Source organism: Bos indicus x Bos taurus, chromosome 1 (assembly GCF_003369695.1).
Source record: "Bos indicus x Bos taurus breed Angus x Brahman F1 hybrid chromosome 1, Bos_hybrid_MaternalHap_v2.0, whole genome shotgun sequence".
Taxonomy (NCBI): Eukaryota; Metazoa; Chordata; class Mammalia; order Artiodactyla; family Bovidae; genus Bos; species Bos indicus x Bos taurus.
The window spans coordinates 83,455,410-83,469,684 of NC_040076.1; the positions used below are offsets into that span (position 1 = coordinate 83,455,410).

A 14,275-nucleotide genomic window follows, 5' to 3' on the forward strand; every position below is an offset into this window, starting at 1 on the left:
AAGAAAATTTAAGTTTTAGAAATTACTTTGCATACCTCTATTTAGATAAACTTGAAAACCAAGATAAAAATAGGTTATTTCCTGGGAAAATACAGTTTACCAAAATTGACCTCATTAAAAATATAAAGTTTAAACAGACTAAAGTCCATAGAGGAAACAGAAACAGAGACTAGCTTACTGCCTGCAATGTGGGAGACCTGGGTTCGATCCCTGGATTGGGAAGATCCCTGGAGATGGAAATGGCAACCCACTCCAGTACTCTTGCCTGGAAAATTCCATGGACAGAGGAGCCTGGTAGGCTATAGCCCATGGGGTCACAAAGAGTCAGACACAACTGATTGACCTCACTTTCTTTCTTTTCTATTAATGTAAACATCCATGTATGAGTTATTATGTGGACATAGTGTTCAACTCACTTAGGTAAATACCATGTAGTTACACGTGCTGAATCACATGATATGAGTATGCTTAGTTTTGTAAGAAACTGCCAGACTGTATTTCAAAGTGGCTGTACCATTTTGAATACCCACCAGAAATGAGTAAGAGTTCACAATGTGAGGATGTGAGTATTCCTCCACATCCTTGCCAAAATTTAGTATTGTCAGTGTTTAGGATTTTGGCCGTTATAATGGATGTATAGTGGAATGTTATTGTTTTAATTTGCAGTTTCCTAATGAAACTTTCCAAACATCTTTTCATATGCTCATTTTCCATCTGCATATATTCTTTTGTTCAATATCTGTTTTGGTTTTTTGCCCAGTTTTTAATTGGGTTGTTTGTTTTCTTATTGTATAATGGTTCTTTATCAGATATATCTTTTGTAAATATTTTCTTCCAGTTTGTGGCCTGTCTTCTTATTCTCTTAAAGCTAAAAAGTTTTGATTCATATTTTCCCCCCTTTATATTAGCTTTTTATATAGGAATGTTGCTTGCATCTTTGCAATTAATAAACAAGTTTGGTGGTTTAGGGTAGTTTATAAGATTCCTAGTTAAGAACACCATGTTATATATAGTTTCTAAATATAGTTTCTTTTATTAATAAACTTAAAACACTTTTTTTGTTAAGGAAAAGTGTGTGTATCCTAAATTTATTTTTTTGTCATGTAGGATGCTAAATTTTACCTCTTGCTTCTTTTTGCCTTTATCACAGTCACCACCTCTCTTTTCATTTCTTTTTCTCTCCCAGAGCTTTGTCTTTCCAACCCTGTTTCTTTGAGTCCTTCTCTAGTCCGGGCCCTGGACTCTAGTCCTGTACCAGGACTCTGTTTTCAGTATTTTTGCACTTAGGGTGTACTTTTCTGGAAAAATTTTTTATTTCAATTACCTCTTCTCTTGACTCTCCGTATGTGTTAATCAGAGTTCCTCAAAGAAATAGAACAAAGGATATCTGCATACATATTATGGTTAATTTAGTGTGTTAACTTGACTGGGCTAAGGGATGCCCATTCAGCTGGCAAAAAATTATTTTCAGATGTGTCTATGAGGATATTTCTATAAGAGATTAACATTTGAATTTATAACATGAGTAGAGTAGATTGCCCTCCCAGTGTGAGTGGGCATCACCCAGTCCATTCAGTGCCTGAACAGAACAAAAAGGCAAAGTAAGGATGAATTCTCTCTCTACTTGAGCTTGGACATCATCTTCTCTTGTCCCTGGACATCAGTGCTCCTGGATTTTGTGCTTTCAGACTCAGATCAGGCTTTAAATCATCAGCTCCTCCATTCCATGGCCTTGGACTTGGATTGAGTTATACCACCAGTGTTTCTGGTTCTTTAGCTTGCAGATGACAGATCAAGGAACTTTTTGGTCACTATAACTACCTGAGCCAATTCTGTAATAAATCTCTTTATAAATATATATGTGTGTGTGTGTGTGTATATATATATACTATATATATATTATTGATTACATTTCTCTAGGAACCCTGATATGTAGATGTAGGTATTTATTATAAGGCACTGGCTTATACAATTATGGAGGCTCAGAAGGAGACCCAAGAAGGCCAGTGGTATAGTTTGAAGGCCTAAAAATCAGAGAGCCAGTTTTGTAGATTCTAGTCTGAGCTTGAAGGCCTGAGAGTCAGAATCACCGAAGGCAGAAGATCAGTGTCCCAGCTCAACAGTCAGATTGAGAGAGAGCATGAATCCTATCGTCCTTCAAATTTTTGTTCTATTCAGGTCCTCAGTGGGTTGAATGATGCCCACCCATGTTGGGGAGGGTATTTTGGACAAACCAGGATGGTTGATTACTCTACATTTGACTCAGTCTTATGGCAATGTAGTAAATTTCAGTTAGCTAAATATTTTCTATACCTAGGGATAGTGGAGGAGAGAAGAGCCTGGGGTTTTTCTGCTTCAGTCCATGAAGTCGCAAAGAGCTGGACACAACTTAGCAAATGAATAATAAATACCAAACTTACTGAAAAAGGCAATAGAAAATAAATTAATATTAGAGCTTAATTAGGAAACTATGTGCTATATCAACCACAAAACTGATCTGGTATTTTGGGGTCAGAATGCATTTACCTCAGTCTCTTACACTCATGTATTGGGTTGGCCAAAGAGTTCTTTTGGGCTTCTGTAAGATGTTAGGGAAACACCCAAATGAACTTTTTGGTCAACCCAATATTATACTTAATCATATGCACAATTTTGACACATCAAAAATTCAATTATATTTTTTACAGAAGAATTACTAAGACTAGAAATGAAGGAATATAGTATCAAAATATTTTCTATACCAAGAAAATATTTTGTGACTTGAGTGTTGCTCTTGAATTCAGAAAATTTGAATCTTAACTCTGTATATAATGTATGACTTTGGATAAGTTATTATAATTTTAACCATCTTGAGGATTAGTTTCCTCATTTATAAAGTGGAAATATTATCATCAACCTGACTGTGAGGGTGGTTGTGAGGATTATATTAAATAGTATTTATGCAGCTAACTAAGATCATAGGATCTTTGTGTTAACAAGAACAACGGGGATTAAAACAGCCAAGTGTTACCTAAAGAAATACATGGTCTAGAAACCCCATTTCTTGTGCATTTGGTTTAGTTGAGGTTTTGATTCTTTTGTTGAACCAGATGGAGTAGAAAAATAATCCCTTCAGTAGCTGATACAATTTTCATGTTGTTTAGAATGTATTCTTTATGCGAGGGAGTATATTCAAAACTATTGTCATGATTCATTAACTCTTATTTCTGAACTATGGCCTGTACACAATTGTGTCAGAAGATACTGTTCTTTATCTTCCCAGCAGATCCCACCCTCTTTACACAAGATGCTCTGGTCTTGGGCTTTGGTGTGCAGGGAACTGAGGAGCATTTACCCTCAACCGGCTGGGGAAGCCACGGGGAGGGTAGGCGGGGAGCTGTTTATTTTATAGATCAAAGAACGTCCTGTGTTTATGCCCACCCATGTATTTACTGAGCCTCTCCCAGTTCCACCTCACTTAAAGAAGTGGTTGAAGCTCCACTTCAACCCTTGGAGCATTAAATTGAATAATTTTTTATTTTAAAGGAAAAAGAAAAGACATAGGAAACACTAGTAACAGCAAAATATACAAAATAAAACTGCCAGAAGATATAAGCAGATTTGTTATAAGAAAAAACTGAAGGGGCGCCATGGGATGGGGTTAAGAGCATAAGCACTGCTCTCAGAGAGCTCTGACTTTGAAATCCAGTTTTGCTGGTGTGATGTCAGGCAAGTTATTTTATTTCTATCAGCCTTTGTTTCCTCATCTGTAAAATGGAGATAATAATATCTATTTCATAAGATGAAGTGAGATAAAACATAAAGATGCCTGACAACTGATAGGAATTCAAGATACACGTAGCTGTTATTGTTTAAGATTATTGTTGTTATTAATGTTATTAATTTGTTAATAGCAAATTATTGTTATTTGTTTTTGCTGTACTACAGAATGGTTTTAGTCATTGTTGTATGCCCTTTGATCAGTGCCTGATACCTATTGTGCACTTGCTACGTTTGGTCTTTTTTTAAAAGTTATATAATATTTTTCCTTTTTCACAACTTGAATTTATTTAATTCCTTGGGTTTTTAAGAGTTATAATTTGTATAAAGTATACATATGTCAACTGTATAGCTTGATGAATACATACCTGTCTATATACTATGTAACAACTGGGAAGGTTTCCTCCTGAAAAGAAGGTTTCTTTTCTATCAATATCTGCATTCCTACCCCTTTCTCTTCCCCAAGTTGACTAGGAAATTTAAAAAATATTTGGAAGCCAAGAAACCACCTCTAAACAATCCATAAACTAAAGAAGAAATCATAAAGGAAACTAGAAAGCATTTTTAACTGAACAATAATGAAAAGAGTATATCAACATTTATGTGATGTAGCTAAAGCAGTGTTTCAGTTCAGTTCAGTCGCTCAGTTGTGTCCGACTCTTTGCGATCCCATGGACTGCATCATGCCAGGCTTCCCTGTCTATTACCAATTCCGGGAGCTTACTCAAACTCATGTCCATTGAGTCGGTGATGCCATCCAACCATCTCATCCTCTGTCGTCCCATTTTCCTCCATCCTTCAGTCTTTCCGGATCTTTCAGCATCAGGATCTTTCCCAATGAGTCAGTTCTTCTCATCAGGTGGCCAAAGTATTGGAGCTTCAGCTTCAACATCAGTTCTTCCAATAAATATTCAAGACTGCTTTCCTTTAGGATTGACTGGTTTCATCTCCTTGCAGTCCAAGGGACTTTCAAGAGTCTTCTCCAACACCACAGTTCAAAAGCATCATTTCTTCTGTGCTCAGCTTTCTTTATGGTCCAACTCTCACAAAGCAGTGTTTAAGTGGGAGTTATAGCTTTAAATGGCTACCTGGTGTCTCCATGGTAAAGAATTCGCCTACCAATGCAGGAGATATGGGTTAAATCCCTGGGTCAGGAAGATTCCCCGCGGAAGGAAATGGCAACCCACTCCAGTATTCTTACCTGGAAAATCCCATGAACAGAGGAGCCTGGCTGGCCATAGCCCAGGGAGTCACAAGGAGTCAGACATGACTGAGCTACTGAGCGCACACACGTAGCTTTAAGTACTTATAATAATCGAGAAGAAATGTTTAAAATCAGTGATATAATTTTCTACCTTAAGAAGTTAAAATACACTGGCAATTAAATCCAAAGAAAAGAAAAGGAAGGAGATTGGAAAGAAAGAAAGAAAAAGAAAGGAAGGAAGGAAGGAAGAGGGAGGGAATTGAAAATAAAACAAAATAATAGAGTTCCAATGTAATTCCATAGTGATCAGAAGTACAACCTGTATGATTGAAATTCTTTAAAATTTGTTGAATTTTTCTTTGTGGCCTGGGATAATGGATAATGGACTATTTGATGAATGTCCTATGTACATTTGAAAAGAACAGATGCTGAATTCTTCAAAGTCAAATCTATATCCCTGGTGATTTTTTGGCTATTTGTATGATCTTAAAGTGTCTCTCCAAAGATTCTCACTTTCTGAGTTGAAAATTTTACATATACACACACATACATACACACAAATATATAAATTCATGTTTCAAATTTCAGCATTCTGGTTTCAAAATTTATGCTCGTAACTACTTCATGATTGGTAGTGTTCAGGCTTCCCTGGTGGCTCAGCTGGTAAAAAATCTGCCTGCAATACAGGAGACCTGAGTTTGATCCCTGGGTTGCGAAGATCCCCTGGAGAAGGGAAAGGCTGCCCACTCTAGTATTCTGGCCTGGAGAATTCCATGCACTGTATAGTTCATGGGGTTGCAGAGCTGGACATGACTGAGTGACTTTCACTTTCACTTTCTCATCTTACAGACAAGGGAATAGGGTTAGAGAGGTTAGGTGATTGCCCCAAGTCTCAGTGCTAGTCAAGTGGCAGCACTAGGATTTGAACCAGGTTCCAAAGCTCCTGGTCTTTCCTCCCAGTTTCCTCCCAAAGAGAGAGAAGAAAAATGTTTTCCCTTTTAGGACTTTAGTCTTTAAAAATTTTGTGAGAATTTTGTCGTGACTTCAGAGGGGACCAAACAGCTTTTTTTGTTCTTAATGAAGTTGATATCTCCTTGTACTTATGGTTTTGTGGCCATTTATGACCAGGTGCTGGAAAGGAGCTGTTTTTTCCATTGACGTGTGTTATTTCCGAACATCTGTGGGACTGACTTCTAAGGAAGCATGTTGATAGCTCCATGAGCATCAGTCTTAGGAGTGGAAAGATAGCAGAGCTCGACCTCAAGGTCCTCTGTCTACATTGGGACATGTGGTGCTCAACTTACATGGATCCTTCTGCTTGTTGAGGGTTTCATACATTTGCCAGCCAGAAATAGAGCCCTTGAGAGGATTTGAGACATGAAATATTTCTGCTTTGTGAAGGCTGCCAGGTGAGATGAGAGGAAGCCGGTTCCTTTCTTGGGGAAATCAGACCTGGTCATCCCCTCATGCTCTGCACAGCAAGCCTGGAGTGACACGCAGGCAGTGGAATCACTCTGCTGAGGGAGCCCAACAGAATCCACGTGTTTCACTGTCTCTGATACTGACCACCCTTTTTTGCAGCATGGAGGCTGCCAGCATCGGGTTCGTCATTGTTATCGACAGACGAAGGGACAAGTGGAGCTCCATAAAAGCATCCTTGACACGAATAGCTGTAAATATTTATTTTTATATTTTATTATAAAGATAATTTAAACTATCTATTCAACTATTTTGCATCAAAGTCACCAGGAAGTAGCAGTTATTTTATGCCAAGTTTGGGAAAGTCTTTGTAGCAGAGGCTGTTGTGTCACGTTCATATCCTCTATGCTGCCCGAAGGTCACTTGCAGACCATTCCTGAGCATGAGTCTCTCTACCTGATTGACCTTTCTGGTCACTGGAGAGGAGCAGGTAGAGAGAGCTGGGAAGCTAATGCTCCAGGAGTGACTTGTAACTACTGCGCTATGGGCATTAGTGGACAAACACCCCAGCATTTGCACCCCTCAGTGGGGCAGTTCTGAGGTATATTCCACACAGAATTTCAGAAGACCCAGCCCTTCTTACCCATAGCAGTTCCCCTCATTGATACACTGGCTCTCTAGCCATCCTGTCTCACCATCGCCCCATACTCCTAACTGTGTTTACTGGGGTCACCTCTTTAGTAAACTCTTGAGACCCAAACCCTCATTTTAAGGTTTGCTTTGGGGATCACTTAATTTTATGACAGTCTTCATTTTAGTATTCAAATTATTTTTTCACAAATTCAAAAGACACTAGCAAAATCAGACAGTATGTGACATGAGCTTGCTTTTAGCATTAAATTGCACAACCTTGGATTGTTTTCCTTTTCCATCTTATTAGTCTGATTTTTACCCCTATTTATTCCCTTCCGGCAAGTGTATGCATCCTTTCCCTGTAGGGACCTCAGACCAAGGACTCAGCCACGTGAACTCAGCCACAGACAGTTGACAGTGCCCATGACTCTTCAAAAGGTCTGGCCTCTAGAGAGTTCTGGTTTCCCAGGGTTCATAGATAATACTCGAATCATCTAATACTTGAGTCTAATTTGTCCAAGAATTACATTGATCACCTTTATGTGTAAAAGATGCCATAGTGCTGGGATCAAAAATATGACTACCAGTCAGAATCTCTTCATGTGCTTGTTAAAGATACAGATATCTGGACTTTATCCCAGTCCTAATGAGTCAGAATATTCCAGGGTAAAAACCAGGTTATTGTTCAATAAATACTTCAGGAGGTTGTTCTTGAGAACTCCTGAAAGAATGGAAAACCATGAGCAATGGGAAACTTGGATTCCCAGTTTTGCCACTGAGTTGTTAAATGAACCTGTTTTCTCATTACTCAGGCCCTTACCTCAAGATGAGGGCAATGCTTCTTGAGAGCAACTTAGCAATAAGATGCCTTGCTGCTGCTGCTGCTAAGTCGCTTCAGTCGTGTCCGACTCTGTGCGACCCCACAGATGGCAGCCCACCAGGCTCCCCCATCCCTGGGATTCTCCAGGCAAGAATACTGGAGTGGGTTGCCATTTCCTTCTCCAATGCATGAAAGTGAAAAGTGAAAGTGAAGTCGCTCAGTCGTGTCCAACTCTTAGTGACCCCATGGACTGCAGCCTACCAGGCTCCTCCATCCATGGGATTTTCCAGGCAAGAGTACTGGTGTGGGGTGCCATTGCCTTCTCCAAATAAGATGCTTTAAGAACCCTTAAAATACTAAATCTTTGACTCAGTAATTCTTCTAGGAAGCTAGAAGAATGTTCCAAAATGTGTAAAGATTTCATTTTACTGTTATTTATGATAGTAAAAGTATGGAGTCTGAATCATTAACAATAAGGGATTGTTTAAATAAATTGCACACCCATAAAAACATTCCAAGGGATTTTTAATATCAGGAATAAAAGCTCATGGTATGATACTAAGTTAAAAGGCAGATTGCAAAATATTTCTACAGTTTGAGTTTATGATAAAGATATTTAAGCCAAGAAAATGGCCTAGAAGTAAAGGACAGGGAAACTTGGTGTGCTACAGTTCATGGGGTCACAAAGAGTCAGATATAATGTAGTAACTAGACAACAAAAAAATTAGATTGACATATTAAGAGTGGCTATGAAATCATGGGTGGCTTTCTTATTCTAATGTATACTTTATTATAAATTTCTGAATTTTTCTATAAAGAGTGTAAATTATTTTTTTAATCAGAAAAAAATTGTTGTTTGGTTAATTTGGTTTTTAAGGAGAGGTTTGGATTATATGAGCAGTAAGATCTCTTTCAGCTGTGAAATATATTCTAATTCTTAGGCATCCAGGGTGTCCACTTTAACTTTGTCATCTATAATCTTGGGCAAGAGGAGACCGATTGATCTGACATTTGCACTGACACTTTTTATGATCCTTCCAGGTAGCATTTCCAGGAAACTTGCAGCTCATACTCATTCTTCGTCCATCTCGCTTTATCCAGAGAACATTCACTGACATTGGCATTAAGTACTATAGAGATGAATTTAAAATGAAAGTGCCGGTAAGCATGACCTTTTTGTCTTGTCTGCATTTATTTAGGGCATGGGGAGAAGATAGAACATGAGCTTATTTCTAAGGAAGGTAGAGAAAGAGGAGGGCATTCTAGGCAGAGGGAAGCGCATGTGTAAGGACATGGAAGCAGGAAGTACACACTTTATGTGAGGTCCCTGGGGAAGCCCCATTCTTGTTGGAATTACGTATAGGATAATCTTTTGGAAGAAAAGGTAAGGCACATGGAATATGTCTTAAGTGTAAGGACAGAAGGTCTAGATTTAATTCAGTAAGCAATGGGGATCCAGTGAAGGTTTTTGAGTTGGGTAGTGACTTGGGTAAAGGAGTACTGGAATTATATAAATCCAGAGGTATTATGTAAAAGATGGTATCCAAGACTGTACAAAGAGATTGAAAAAGGAAGAGAAATTGTAATAGTATAAATAAAGGAAAATAAGGATCTAAAATATGGGGGTGAAAAATATAGGTAACTGTGAGTAAAAATTAAAACCAACCTTGTGATATGCATACAAGTGAAAGTGAAAGTCACTCAGTCATGTCCGACTCTTTGTGATCCCATGGACTATACAGTCCATGGAATTCTCAAGGCCAGAATACTGGAGTGGATAGCCTTCCCCTTCTCCAGGGGATCTTCCCAACCCAGAGATCAAACCCAGGTCTCCCACATTGCAGCTGGATTCTTTACCAGCTGAGCCACAAGGGAAGCATAAGAATACTGGGGTGGATAGCCTATCCCTTCTCCAGGGGATCTTCCCAACCCAGGAATTGAACCGGGGTCTCCTGCATTGCAGACAGATTCTTTACCAACTGAGCTATCAGGGAAGCCCATGCAAAAAAGGAAAACTAATTAAAATGACAAGATTAAAAATTTTACCTCTAATTTTGGTAGAGATATGGGGCAAACCGTCATTTCAGACTTTGTTGATTGGATTGAAGTTGGTAGTGACTAATATGAAAGACTAATTGACAGTATTTATCAAAAATTAAAATGTATACACTCTCTGACCTACCTGTGAGTTATTCTGCAGATACATCACACAGGTACATAAAACTGTATATATAATGATACTCATTACCAAATTGTGATGGTAAATGGTTGGAAAAAACATAACGCACAACAACAAGGGGCTGGTTAAATAAATTATGGTCTACCCAAGCAATTAAATACTTTACAGCCATCAAAAGTGGTAAGGTGTGGTACAACCATGGTAGAAACAGTTGGCAGTTTCCTGTAAAGTTAAACATACACCTGCCCCATGATCCACCCAAGAGAAATGAAAACATATGCCCAATAATAGATGAATAGATAAAGAAATTGTGGCAAATTAATATAAAAGAAAAACATTATGCAACAGGAATGAAGTACTAAGCATGTAATAATGTGGTTTTATCTCAGAAATATTCTCTTAAAAGAAAGAAGCTAGATATTGTATACCCTGTGGTTCTTTTTCCATAAATTTCAAGAAGTAAAACTAAGCTATGATGATAGAAAATTAAAACAGTGGCTTCTGTTAGTGGTGGAGATAGTGGACACCTGAAGGAGGCCTAAGGGAACTTTTGAGGTAAGTGGTTGGGATGTAGAGCTGGAGGTCTATGGGAAGGGGTGAGAAGAAGACTATTTTTCTATTACTGTAGAGTCTTTCCTATTTGAATTTGTTACCACCTACATATATTGTCTGTTTAAAATAAACCCCAAAACACCCCGACTTTAATTTAAATTGCTCTGAGAAAATATGTAGCCCTTCTTAGTGAAAACTTAGTGATCACCTCAAACAAGGAATTTTTCTCTTTTCCATTCTTATTTTCCCTCTGTTAATAGGTCCATTTTGTATTAATAACCAAACTTCTTAAAATACTGTCTCCCTATACTTTGATATTAACCAGAATCAAAATGAATTTTCCATTCTATTGTAAATACTTATTTTAAAATATTTGAGTGTTTAAGGGAAATGTGAGCCATGGATTTTTTTATTCGGCTTTCCTGAATTGAGTGACAATTAATATTAGAGAAGGGATGAGTCCTTACAAGAAGTTAATAAACTTGCCATGAGCCTCATAAGCTTTCTTCCCCTTCAGAGATGACAACTAGACAATTGCTTCTTGTAACTCAAAAGGTTTGGACTTTGAACTGAACATTTGACAAACATCATGCATCTTGCCCTGGTGTGTATAAAACACACCTCTGCAAGTGATAATATATTGACAGACACGTTTGTGGCTTATGCCTTGCTTTTCATGTGGTACATTGACACTAAGGAGAGAATGAATGTCTGCTTTGTCTCGATACTGTCTTTAACTGCTTCTATTTGTGATGGTGTATACTGACTCCCTACCAATATGCTGTTCAGTCACCCAGTCGTGTCCAACTCTTTGCGACCCCATGAACTGCAGTACACCAAGTCTCCCTGTCCCTCACCATCTTCTGAAGTTTGCCCAAGTTCATGTCCATCGCATTTGTGATATCATCCAGCCATCTCATCCTCTGATGCCCTCTTCTCCTTCTGCCCTCAATCTTTCCCAGAATCAGGGACTTCTCCAATGAGTCAGTTATTTGTATCAGATGACCAAAATATTGGAGCTTCAGTTTCAGCACAGTCCTTCCAATGACTATTCAGGGTTGATTTCCCTTAAGATTGACTGGTTTGATCTCCTTGTTGTCCAAGGGACTTTCAGGAGTCTTCTCCACATCAATATACTTTTAATTTTACACTAAAATGAACTTTTAAAAAAGCTCTTAGTCACCAAAATATGGACTCATATAGTAGGAATGTATTTCAATGCGAAATGTTTACCTCATAGAGTAGCATTGCACCTTCCATAGGAGACTGAGCTCTTCTCACACTCTGTTGCACTACAGAATTCAGAGTCCTAGCTACCAAGCTCGATGTATTCAAACTTCAGCATATATTTTGCCTTTTCATTTGTTTGTTTCTTCCAGTTTTATTGCGATACAGCTGATATACAGCACTGCATAAGTTTAAAGTGTACAGCATAATGATTTGATTTACATACACCATGAAGTGATTTTTCACAATAAGTTTAGTGAACATCCATCATCTCATATAGATTAAAAAAATTTTTTAATAGATTTTTTTCTCATGATACGAACTCAGTATTTACTCTCTTAACAATTTTCATATATAACAAATAGCAGTATTAATTATCTTCATCATGTTATATATTACATTACTAGTACTTGTTTCGGAGAAGGCAATAGCACCCCATTCTTAGTACTCTTGCCTAGAAAATCCCATGGATGGAGGAGCCTGGTAGGCTGCTGTCCGTGGGGTCGCTAGGAGTCGGACACGACTGAGCGACTTCACTTTCACTTTTCACTTTCATGCATTGGAGAAGGAAATGGCAACCCACTCCAGTGTTCTTGCCCAGAGAATCCCAGGGACGGGGGAGACTGATGGGCTGCTGTCTATGGGGTCGCACAGAGTCGGACACGACTGAAGCGACTTAGCAGCAGCAGCAGCAGCAGCAGCAGCAGCAGTATTTGTTTTACCTTATAACAGGAAATTTGCACCTTTTGACCACCTTCAACTAATTCCCCCTCCCCTCACCCCTGTTTCTGGTAACCACAATTTTGTCTTTTTCTATGGATTTGCTTATTTGTTTTTGAAGTGTAATTGATCTACAACACTGCTAGTTCTTGTTACATAACAGAGTGATTTGATATTTCTATGCATTTCAAACTGATCATCATGATGATAAGTCTAGTTAGGTCACCATACAAAGATATTACATAGTATTTGATTATATTCCCCACACTGTACATTTCATATCCATAACTCATTTATTTTGCAACTGGAAGTTTGTATCGCTTAACCTCCCTCACCTATTTCTTTCTTCTCCCACCTGCCTCCCCTCTGGCAACCACCTGTTTGTTCTCTGTTTCTATGACTGTTTCTGTGTTGTTAATGTTTGCACATTTGTTTAGATTCCACATGTAAGGGAAATCATACAATATATTCCTTTCCTGTTTCACTTAGCATAATACCTCCTAGGTCCATCTGTGTTGTCACAAGTGGCAAGATTTTATTCTTTCTATGGCTGAGTAATATTCTATTGTATGAATATGCTACATATTCTTTATCTATTCATCTATTGATAGATATTTCAGTTGCATACATATTTTGGCTATTGTAAATAATGCCACAGTGAATATAGGGGTACATATATCTTTTCTGATTAGTGTTTTGGTTTTCTTCAAATAAATATCCAGGAGTGAAATTGCTAGACCTATTTTGCCTTTTAAATGACAGTTTAAGCTGCTTTGTTATTGGTTTGTCTTCTTTACTTTGTTTTTAAAATATGGGTTGCAATATTAGTACTTTACCTTACAGCTCTCTGGCCCATCTTACTGTGGCATCTCCCTGCTTATTTCTAGTTAGGTAATAGTTATATTTTCACAGGTTGAAGGAAAAAGGAGTTCATTTTGCATGACTCAAAAAAATCAAGTGGACCAGAGTTGTAATTACAATTAAGTCACTGAGCCTTGCTGTACCTTTACTTGAGGAGAGGGGTGCTTTGATATGGCAAGTGGTTTCTAAGTGCCTGTTGCTGGCACTTGTCTATCTTGGAACAGCTGTATTCATGGCTGCCTCACAAAATTATGTGAAGTGGCCCAGGCAGTCTTGCAAAAATCCCTAAAGAGGCTATGGACATGCAAATTTGTTTCTTAAAATGAACTTTGCAACAGAGTACAGGAAATTCTCCTTTCAAAATTAAATATCATAGTTCTCTTTGAAAGCAACTTAAACAACAGTTTAAGAAACTATAGATAAGAACATAAACGTATACTGAAATTGAAAAAATATGACATTCTTCATGTAAAACAGCTGTTCTAAGAATGTACATGTTGGAAATGGTATGTCAGTACCAGCCACAGGAGGAAATGAGAAGGAGGCTTTGAAGGAAGAAGTTTCTTAAACTCAAAGGTCCAAAGGTGGTTGGAGAGTCATCAGATGCCTTTCAGGGCCACAGAGAAGCACCAAGTTTTGACCAGGGTGCAGAGCAGAGGGGAAGGGAAAGTGTAGACCAGAGCCTTTACTGGGGTTTCCATGGGAAAGGCAAGGCAGGGCAGGGTAACCAGTTTAGGATTGACTGGTTGAAATAGTTCCAGCAGGCTTTGGGGCAAGTGAATCTCTAGTTGCCTGTTACTTGGCCCTGGGATGATATTTTTTTTACTTTTTCATTTCATTTTATTATTATCACAATTGTCTGCACTGGGTCATCATTGTTACACATGGGCTTTCTCTAGTT

General features: G+C 38.2%; 1 protein-coding gene across 5 annotated transcripts in view; it reads left to right on the top strand.

The window, feature by feature from the left end:
• The window catches only part of MCF2L2 (MCF.2 cell line derived transforming sequence-like 2), a 260,855-nt gene that overhangs the window by 79,567 nt on the left and 167,013 nt on the right, over positions 1–14,275 (top strand). For 4 of the 5 annotated variants that reach the window (XM_027539953.1, XM_027539944.1, XM_027539970.1 and 1 more), the window contains exons 4-5: positions 6,545–6,635; positions 8,877–8,996. In XM_027539953.1, coding sequence (XP_027395754.1) covers positions 6,545–6,635; positions 8,877–8,996 — 211 coding nt within the window. The remainder of the gene's footprint in view (positions 1–6,544; positions 6,636–8,876; positions 8,997–14,275) is intronic. The other variant, XM_027539977.1, reaches the window with a different exon arrangement.